The 9,515-nt window shown below is 50.1% G+C and overlaps 1 protein-coding gene across 1 annotated transcript; it reads left to right on the top strand.

Moving 5' to 3' along the window:
- The first annotated feature begins 285 nt into the window (after positions 1-285).
- On the top strand, positions 286-1,170 carry LOC122154398 (beta-keratin-related protein). Its single transcript, XM_042802650.1, has 2 exons — positions 286-310; positions 743-1,170. Exon 2 carries the CDS (start codon positions 764-766, stop codon positions 1,091-1,093), a length of 330 nt encoding a protein of 109 aa, XP_042658584.1. The 5' UTR covers positions 286-310; positions 743-763; the 3' UTR covers positions 1,094-1,170.
- The last annotated feature ends 8,345 nt before the right edge of the window (positions 1,171-9,515 follow it).

Genomic DNA, 9,515 nt, shown 5'->3' with positions numbered 1-9,515 from the left:
GGGCTACTGAAGCCCTTTCCTCAGAACTGGCATGGGACCTCAAATGACCGTTGCTTTGAGAAGCCAGCATCTAATTGAATCTCTGTGCTCTCACCCAATAGGGAAACGCAGGCCAGGCCTTTCAGATGAAAGAGACAAGTTATTCATCTCTCGGCTGTGCTTTGCAAGCCTCAAATTGGTGTTTGTCAACGTGCTTCACAAAGAAGGGATGTCTCAGGTCTCCTGAGGCGCTGGTTCACCATATAAAAAGCCTGTGCCACTCCAGGCCCTTCTAGCCACATCTCTTCCCTTGCTCTCCACGGTGAACTTGGTAAGTCTGAACTCACTCCTTCTCCTCCTGCTGTCAGGATTTCTGTCAATGGGACTGCTTCCCTTCTGGGCGTGGTCCTTCTGATACGAGGTCCAGGCTTGAAAAGACACTGTGCTTCCCCCTTCTGGGAGGTGAGCTGGTGAGGGAAGAGGGAGAGCTTTGTTCCCTTCTGAGAGGGAGTCAGCTGGGCTCCTTTGTAGCAGTGGTCCTGCTGAAGCCTGAGGCTGGACGTCTAGTACCGTCGAATCACTCACCAGGTGCTTCCTCCCCCATCCACGATACAGCGAGTGGCCTTGGTCACTCTTGGCACATAAAGGAACATCCCAGGGAGATGTGGCCCTACCCAGGCACTGGTTTGTTGTCAGAGGAGCCAAGCTGGGGGTCTGAAAGGGCCCAGCAGCTAATGCCCCCTGCTCCCTCCCGGTCTTGCAGGGTGGCCTCCCTTCGCGAGACATGTCGTGCTACAGCCCGTGCCTGCCAACCGCCTGCGGCCCAACCCCGCTTGCTAACAGCTGCAACGAGCCATGCGTCATCCGGTGCGCCGACTCCAGCGTTGCGATCCAGCCCTCGCCAGTGATGGTGACGCTGCCGGGCCCAATCCTCAGCTCCTTCCCCCAGAGCACAGCCGTGGGGTCCACCGCGTCGGCTGCTGTGGGGAGCTCTCTCAGTGCTGGCAGTGTGCCCATCGCTTCTGGGGGCTCCCTGGGGCTGGGGGGCTTCGGGTGGTCCGGTCTGGGACGCGGGCTCTGCGGGGCCCTGGGACGGGGCAATCTCTTGTGCTGAAGCCCGTGGGTTGCCTGCCTGTGGCCGAGCACCAGGAGCCTCCAGGAAATCCCCGGAGCCAGCCCTGAGAGCACGGCCTAGGTCTGCAGAGGAGCCGAGCTCCCACCGCTCCGCCTGGAAGAAGGGGCCTGCGCTGGCCTTCCATCTCTTCCCAAGGAAGCCTCTCTCTTTGCCCCTCTTGCTCTGCTTTACCTTACGCTCCCCATGTAATACCGCCCCCTTCCTTCCGTAGCAATGGGTCTAGGTGATATATGACTGCCAGAGCCTTAGAGGGGAACGGGAAAGGAAGCATCCCTGCCATGGAGGTTTTCCTTCCGATGGCAGCGCTCTTCTGAGCTTTATTCAGCCTCCAAATTGCATTGCTTAAGCTCTCGTCTTTCCCATCTGGCTTTGACTTTCTCATTAAAGACAGCGGGCATCAGCTTTGTAGGAGAGTCATGTTTCATTCTCCCCTCTTCTCCAATCCCAACCAGAGGAGTACCCAAAAGAGTTCCTCCCCTGGTAAAACGACGGGTTCCTCCCGGGTTCCTGGGTTGGTTGGAGAGAGCCTCCTTGCCAGTATTTGTGCTTGGTATTGTCTCGATCCGTGTGGAGGGCCTTGCACTTGGCTTTGTTGAACTTCAGGAGGTTTGCACAGGCCAACCTCTCAAGCCGGTCCAGGTCTTCTGGACGGCACCCCTTCCCTCCCGCGTCTTGACCACACCACACAGCTTGATGTCATTGACAGACTTGCTGAGGGTACACTCAATCACGCTGTCCATGTCTCCAACAAAGATGTCAAGCAGCACTGGTCTCAACACCCACCCCTGTGGAACGCCGCTCATCGCTGCTCTCCACTTGGACATCGAGCTCTTGACTTCAACTCTTTGAGTGTGACCATCAGGCCAATCCCTGATGCGCCGAGTGGTCCACCCGTCAAATCCCTGTCTCTCTGATTTAGATCCAAGGTTGTCATGTGGGACAGTGTCAAAAGCTTTGCACAAGCCCAGTTGAATGACGTCAGTTGCTCTTCCCTTGTCCACAAGCACTGTAACCCCATCGTTGAAGGCCACCAAGCTCATCAGGCACGATTTGCCCTTAGTGGAGCCATGTTGGTCATCACCAGTCTTCTTCTTATCTTCCACGTGCCCTAGCAGAGTTTTCAGGAAGTTCTGCCCCATGATCCTGCCGGGCACAGAGTTGAGACTGAACGGCCTGTAGTTTCCCAGGTCTTCCTTCTTTCCCTTTTGTCCTGGGTTTGAGTGAGTGGTGGGGTTTTTGGTAGCAAGGGAGGGGGATACAGCGGTGGCCCCCCGTGAGAAGCTTCTCGAAGCTCCCCCGGCTCTAAGTCGGACCCACTGCTGCACCAAGGCCACTGTCACAATTAGCTGCGCCTCTGCAATAACGTATTTAAGAAGGGGACTTGGGAGGAGGAGTTGGACTTGTGACGAAGAGTTGTCACATCTATATGAAGTCAGTGGAGGAACGGAGGAGAGAAGGTGGGGGGGGGAGGTGCACCACTGCAGAGACCCCCCCACCGTATCCTCTGGTGAGATGGCAGGGCAGCCCGCACCCTGCCACCCATGGGAGGGACTCCCAGGAGCATCCCGTGGTAGAGACTCAAGTTGGAGAAAGTTAGTGTCCCACACCGGAGAAGCTAGGGAAACGCTGCAGCACATGGGAGAGACTCAAGTTGGAGAAAGTTTGTGGACGACAGACTCCTGTGAGAGCTGGATCACGCTGGAGCAGGGGGAAGAAGTTCCACCTTTCAGAGATGGAAGAAGCATCAGCATTGACTGCACCTCCCATTCCCTGCCCCCTGCACCACTGTGGGGAGGAGGTAGAGATATCGGGAGCAGAGCTGAGACCGGGAAGAAGAGAGGGCTGTGGGGGGAGGTGTTTTCAAGATGCGGTGGTGCTTCTCACTGTCCTCTACTCTGTCTGTTAAGTGTTGTTGTTGTTAGTGTCTGTATTAAACTTACGTTCTTTTTTTTTTCTTCCCCCAAGAAGCCTGTCTCTTGGCTGTGATGGTAATGGGTGATTCATCCGTCCCTGTCGTGTCCCCCTGTTGAAACCATTTCTTATTTTCTCCTTTCTCAGCGCTGGGGCGGAAAGCGGGAGCGAGCGGCTCTGTGGTGCTCAGTTGCTCTCTGAGCTGAAACCACGACACTTCTTTAAAAATTTTTGTGTTTGAGCTTGTCCAGGAGCTCCTTGGCCATACATGCAGGCCTCCTGGCGTTCTCACCTGACTTTGTCTTTGTCGGGGTGCATCGCTCCTGAGCTTGGAGGAGGTGATCCTTGAAGATCAACCAGCTTTCTTGGGCTCCTCTTCTCTCCAGGCCTTTATCCCATGTTACTCTGCCAAGCAGATCCCTGAAGAGGCCAAAGCCAGCTCTCCTGAAGCCCAGGGTAGTGAGCTTGCTCATTGGTAGTGAGCAGCGGGGTGTGTCCCACTGGTGTGGTGGGAGATGTGTCCTGGGTTCCCCAACAGCAAGGACTTGTGGATGGGCTGCTGCCTTCCCTTTTGCAAAAGCAAAAACCTTTGAGACTGACCATCTATCCTAGCCCAAAGTGCCCTGGGCTGCCAGTCCCTCCAGTAAGGACTTGACTCGTCCAGTGCAAGGAGCAAAGGGGAACAAAGGGAGAGGCCTTTTACTCTCTGCTTTGAACGGACAGCTCTGCCTTCTGGGCTGGAATTTCACTCCTTACTTTTCCACACCAGCACAGCTTTCTGTAGGCATTGCAGCTTTGTTGTGACAACAGCTTTGTTGTGCCAAAAGGCAGCAGATTGTGACAGATGCACTTGACTCCTTAACCAAACTAGCGGTCGTCCGGTGCAGGCTCCAAATGAATTAAAGGCCTAAGCCATAATTGCACCAAGATCTTTTCTAGATCCAATCTGTTCCCTGGAAACCCACGAAGGAACAGAGTGACACAGTGAGCATTGATGCATTTCAGTTTGGAACACCGATCTCGCAATTAACACAGGAATAGCAGGTGGCTTTTCCAAGACTCATTTATCGAAGAACAAAGGAAGTTGTGGGTACAAGGAGTCTCATGCATACCTTTTCTACATTCTACATGGACATTTCTACATACTACATGCCCATTCTACATGGACAGGGTCAGTTGGGTGTATAGGACCAAGTTGTTGGACTAACCTTAGCTCCTTTATGAGCAGTTCCAGGGCACTAGTATGTTGGTCAGTCCATTCCCAGGACTTTCCCTCTTTGAGCAGATTATAGAGAGGGTGAGCAATGATGGAAAAGCCAGGGATGTGTTTACGCCAATAACCTAAATTTCCCAGAACTTGATGTAACTCCTTCACACTGGATGGATTTTGTCCATGTTCAATTTGTTTCAGGGTATCTGGAGGGACAGAAGCAGCTCCTTTAATCCACCAGACCCCTAGGAATTTAACTTCTTGTGCAGGTCTCTGACACTTTGTGTCCGGAATTTCCAATCCGTAATCTAGTAACGATTTTTGGATATTTTCCATCATTTCTTTTACACTTTCTGGGTTCTCTCCCCTTATTAGGATGTCATCAACATATTGGTATACTGTGCATCCCTGTAAAACAGGGACCTCGGCCAGGACCTTAGCCAAAGCATTGTGAGCAATGGTAGGGGAATGTTTATATCCTTGTGGAAGTCGGTTAAAGGTATATTGGACTCCTTTCCACATGAATGCAAACCGTGCTTTGTCCTGCTCTAGGAGGGGAATCATAAAAAACATGTCTTTAACATCTTAGGCAGCCATCCAAGAATAGGCAGCTCCTTGTATCATTGTCACAATCTCGGCAATATTCGGAACCGCAGCAGTCAGGGGTGCAGTACTGGCATTTAACTTTCGGTAATCTACTGTGAAACGCCATTGTCCGGTTGGCTTCTTTACTGGCCACACCGGTGAATTATAAGGCGAATGAGTCCTTTTAATGATGCCTCTTTTTTCCAATTCTAATACCACCCTGTCCATTCCTGCAAGTGCAGCAGCAGGCAGTGGATATCGCCGAACATTAGTGATTTTAGAGGGAGGTAAAGGTATGGAAGTTTCCAACAGACTCGATTTCACCGTCTCTAATCCTTTTCCATGTCCTGCAAAACTCCACACAGTTCCATCTGGGAATTTCCACATTCGCCCACGCAGTATGTCAAATCCCAGGACGTTAGTACGCGAGGCACCCACCAACACTTCTGTTCTAGTCAGTCTCTGCTCCCCTGGCAACCAGAGGTTAATCTTTGCAGTGGGGCATGTTTTTACCACACCATCAATTCTTGTGAAGTTGACCCTGCGCCGGGTGGGTTTTACACCCAGGAGTTGTGCAGTTTTTTTATTGATTGCAGAGGTTTGGGCTCCAGTCTCAAAGATAAAGTTTCCCAATATTTTCCGGGGTCCGACCGGAATGGCAATAACATGTTCAGAGTCTTTAAGAGAGAGACATTAAATCGCTCGTACCCGCCGGGCAGGGTGGCTCACTGCCCTCCCCGGAGATAGGAGTTTTTTGGCTGGGGCTCTGACAAATCAATTGAGTTACTCTCTGGTGCAGAAGGCACTATTTTCTTATGGCTTGGGGACTCTCTGGTTAGATTTCTCTCCCCAGCCAAATTATTCTTTCTAATTAGAGATTGGACCAGTGTACGGAGATCCTCCGTAGGGAGACCGTGCAAAACTTGTCGGGGTACTCCCAGTTCTAGGGCTTTACGCCACAACTCGTTTCGGTCCTTATCCGGCTTAAACCGTCCCTCCGATTTATGATTTTGAGTATGAGTTCGGACTTCAAGAACCCTCTGGGGGTGATAGGAGGACTTTTCACTAGTTAGGCTGGCCCAGCCCATTTGGCGCCCATACCGGTCTGTTTCTTGTACATATTCATCCCAGGTGGGCACGTAGTAACTCTCCCTCTGTCTACGATTACCACGAGTGTGTCGTATGTGATCCCGAGTGCTGCCAACCAATGCCTTCAGACACTCAGGGAGACCACGGATGAGAGGGGCTAAACGATTTGGGTTGATAGGGGCTAACATTGGGGATTTCCGAAATGCTTCTCTGTCATACATGGCTCGCAGACAAGCTGCTTTCCGTACTGCCACGGACAGATCAGAGTAACCCGAAGATCTAATCTCTAATGGCTCCCCCCTTTCTCGCGGATCCATACCACCTGCCCAATAGGCTGCTCGAGCAGTTAGGGAATAATTATGATCCCTGGGCATAGTGGTTAAAAACACTCCTGCTCCCCAAGAGTCTCCTGCCTCTTCCTCGCTCAACATAATCCTATCTCCCCCTTCAGAGGAGACTCGCCACACATACTCGACTGCTGACTCTCCCGGCCGCCTTGAATATTTCTCCCTTATTTTTACCAACTCTGTCGGGGTCCACAGAATAGTACGCACAGTGGTACGGACCTCCTCCTCCTCCTCAACTACAGTTTCGGTTTTAACCAGGGCTCCCAAAGGAAAGACTGGACATTTCAGAATAGAAGTCCCTTCTGCCTCTGTGGGTTTCAAAATAGAAGTCCCTTCTGCCTCGTCTATTTCATCATCTTCACTGTTAGACCAAAAATCACTGTTCTGGGCTCGGGAATCTGAACAACACACTAACTTACGTATTTGCTGGACCTGGGCTGAGGGCTGCATTTTATCTAAAAGCCCAGTCACCCTTTCCAATAGCATTTTAAGTTGAAGATTTTCACCCACAAGTCGAGCATTCCGGTTTCCCAAACTTTAATTTTCATTTACAAGCTTAGCAACTTGAGTTCTTAGTCTTTCTCCTGTCTCCTTCTGAGAAACTGATGATAATTTCAACAATCCATTTTCTGATTTCAGAGCCGCATGCTCCACAGCAGAAATCAGATTAGGAGCAGGGGTTTCTTTAGCTTCTTTTTGTGCACAAGACAAACAGGCGCCTAACACCGCACAAATCACACCCTTGCCTTTTCCACCTCTGAGCTTTAGTGCAATCCGACACTCTTCAATACGTTCTACAACTTTCTTGTCATCCTTCCAGAATTTTTGGGCCCACTCCTTCCCCACCTGGGAAGGGGCACAATCATATTTTTGCAGCAGTTTATCCATGGCAATCCTGCCGACTACGTCAAATTTTCTGTCACGTGAAATGGTTAAGGCAGAAAATCTGAGTGATAACCAATTCGCCACTATCAGTGCTGTCGAGTTCAGTATATTGAACTGTTACGATTCCGATACACTAATAGTGGACTGCACCTTCAGTCTAGTCGTGCTCACGAACTAGCACGGCCACTCTTTGGTCGCGTTCAGTGAGAAACTGAAACCACTAGCTACTTAAATGGTACAGTTTATTTAAATGACAGATACAGAGGTTCTTATGATTGCCGGTGATAAATACACTGTCTGCAAAGCACGTGCAAATAAGAGTATATATAAAGCATGCAACAAAGTTATAACAATACAGCCAGGCTATAAGAACAGAAAAGAGACTTTCTAGAAAGATTCCTAAGTCCTGAAGTCTTACCCAAAGGCGTCCCTATGGGGGAGGGAAAGAGAGGCTCGGCCCGTCGACTGGTCCCAGAAGTTCATACGATGGTGTCTTCCCCCCACCTTCCCCTCTTTCCCGGGCTATTTTTATACTATTTTTTACCTTCAAGGTGGACTCTAGTCACAAATGCCTTCATTATGATTGGAGTAGTATTCTCTCGCCTCACATTTAAAGGTATAGATTACAAAACCTCACGGCACAGACTCAAAGAGGAGTGGTTGCACCTTGGAGGCGGGTAGCCTTTGGGATAGAGGTGTGTTTTGGTATTATAATGACATTATAACGAGCAAAGTTCGCACAGAGGACAGCATTTCATCCAAATCCGACAGGACGTTGGCTCAGGGTGGCCAGTATGCAGCCTATCAGGTCTGTAGTGCCACCTCGTCTCCATACCTGCTGTACCATCGCAGGCAGAGACCGTAAGCTCTCCAGCCCACTTCGCTCCCCGTGTTGCTTTGCAAGCAGTGTTTCCCGGGAATCGCAGATGATGTGGTGGATTCCTCGCATACCAGCTGCAGCTGCATTTTACCCTAGCCGTTTTTTTGATTACATAGCTTTCCTTAATGTGTGAAAAATGCTGTATTTTGGGCATTTTAGTAATTATTCCACACCTTGTATTGCAGTGCACTATGATTTTGTATTGGTAAATCTGATTCTGTATTGGTGACGTTGTTCAGTAAGCAATAGAGTGAACCTTACCTTTGAACTTTGTTAAGTCCCACATTTACAACATCATATCTCAATAAAACCACTTTTGCTGATATCTTTGGTGGTGGTTCTTTAAGCAGTCTAAATCCACCACTCGCAACACAGATTCACACTTCATGGAGACAAAGAGGAGTGTGAAGTTCCTGCAAAGGTGCGCTCTTAGAGGGTTGTCCTGGTTCTGGCTGGGATAAAGTCAACTTTCTTCCTAGTAGCTGGTACAGTGCTGTGTTTTGGATTTAGTGTGAGAATAACGTTGATAAGACACGGATGTTTTTGTTATTGCTAAGTGACGCTTCTCCTAAGTTAAGGGTTTTTCAGTTTCCCATGCTCTGCCAGCAAGCAGGTGCACAAGAAGCTGGGAGGGAGCATGGCCAGGACAGATGACCCAAACTAGCCAAAGGGATATTTTATACCACAGAACGTCATGCTCAGTATATAAATGGGGGGGAGTTGGCCAGGAGGGGCAGAACGCTGCTCGGGCATTGGTCCGCAGGTGGTGAGCAATTGCATCGTGAATCATTATCTTTTCTTGGGTTTTCTTTCTCTCTCTGTTTGTTATATTCCTTTTCATTATTACGAGTATATTTTATTACTATTTCTGTTGTTACTTTTATATTTTGTTTTATTTTAGCTATTAAACCGTTCTTATCTCAACCCACGAGTTTTAGCTTTTTCCTGCTCTGCTCCCCGTCCCACTGGGAGGAGTGAGCGAGCAGCTGCATGGTGCTTTGTTGCTGGATGGGGTTAAACCACGACAAGGGTTCGCAGAACTGGGGTGCGATACTGGTCATGAGTGGCGTGCTGCCATGGATGTGGAGAAGCTCTTTAGAAAGGAGAATGAGGGAAGAGAGAGGAGGGGTGGTTAGGCTTCCTGAAAGGAACTGTCCACAGTGCACAGAGCTCTCCAATGGAGTGGGTGAGAGGAGCCTGCCCTGAGGATGGGAGGGTCAGCCACCCGGTCAAGCGGAGGCTAAGCAGCGGTATGATTGTTGAGGGAGCTCATGACAAACGTGAAGCTTCAAGTTGCAAACTTCAAGAGGAGTTTGGCTTGTTCAGTGTACTGGTAGGCAGGATCCTTTGTCCCTCAGCCTCAGAGGCTTGCACAGAGACACAAACAGGCCGTACGGTGTCTCTGGTGGTTGGCCAGGACCCTCTGGTGCCTCCTGTAGCCAGCTCCTTCTGTGACCTCTCCCTGAGGCACACACCCACACGTGGCTCCCAAGC

This window comes from Tyto alba, unplaced genomic scaffold, assembly GCF_018691265.1.
Source record: "Tyto alba isolate M040663 unplaced genomic scaffold, T.alba_DEE_v4.0 Super-Scaffold_39, whole genome shotgun sequence".
NCBI classification, from domain to species: Eukaryota; Metazoa; Chordata; class Aves; order Strigiformes; family Tytonidae; genus Tyto; species Tyto alba.
The sequence above is the reverse complement of the archived record's forward strand: the minus strand, read 5'-3'. Positions and strand labels throughout refer to the sequence as shown.

Bases quoted from the DNA above. Each gene is read 5' to 3' on its own strand.
- LOC122154398 (XM_042802650.1), top strand. From the start codon at position 764: ATGTCGTGCTACAGCCCGTGCCTGCCAACCGCCTGCGGCCCAACCCCG.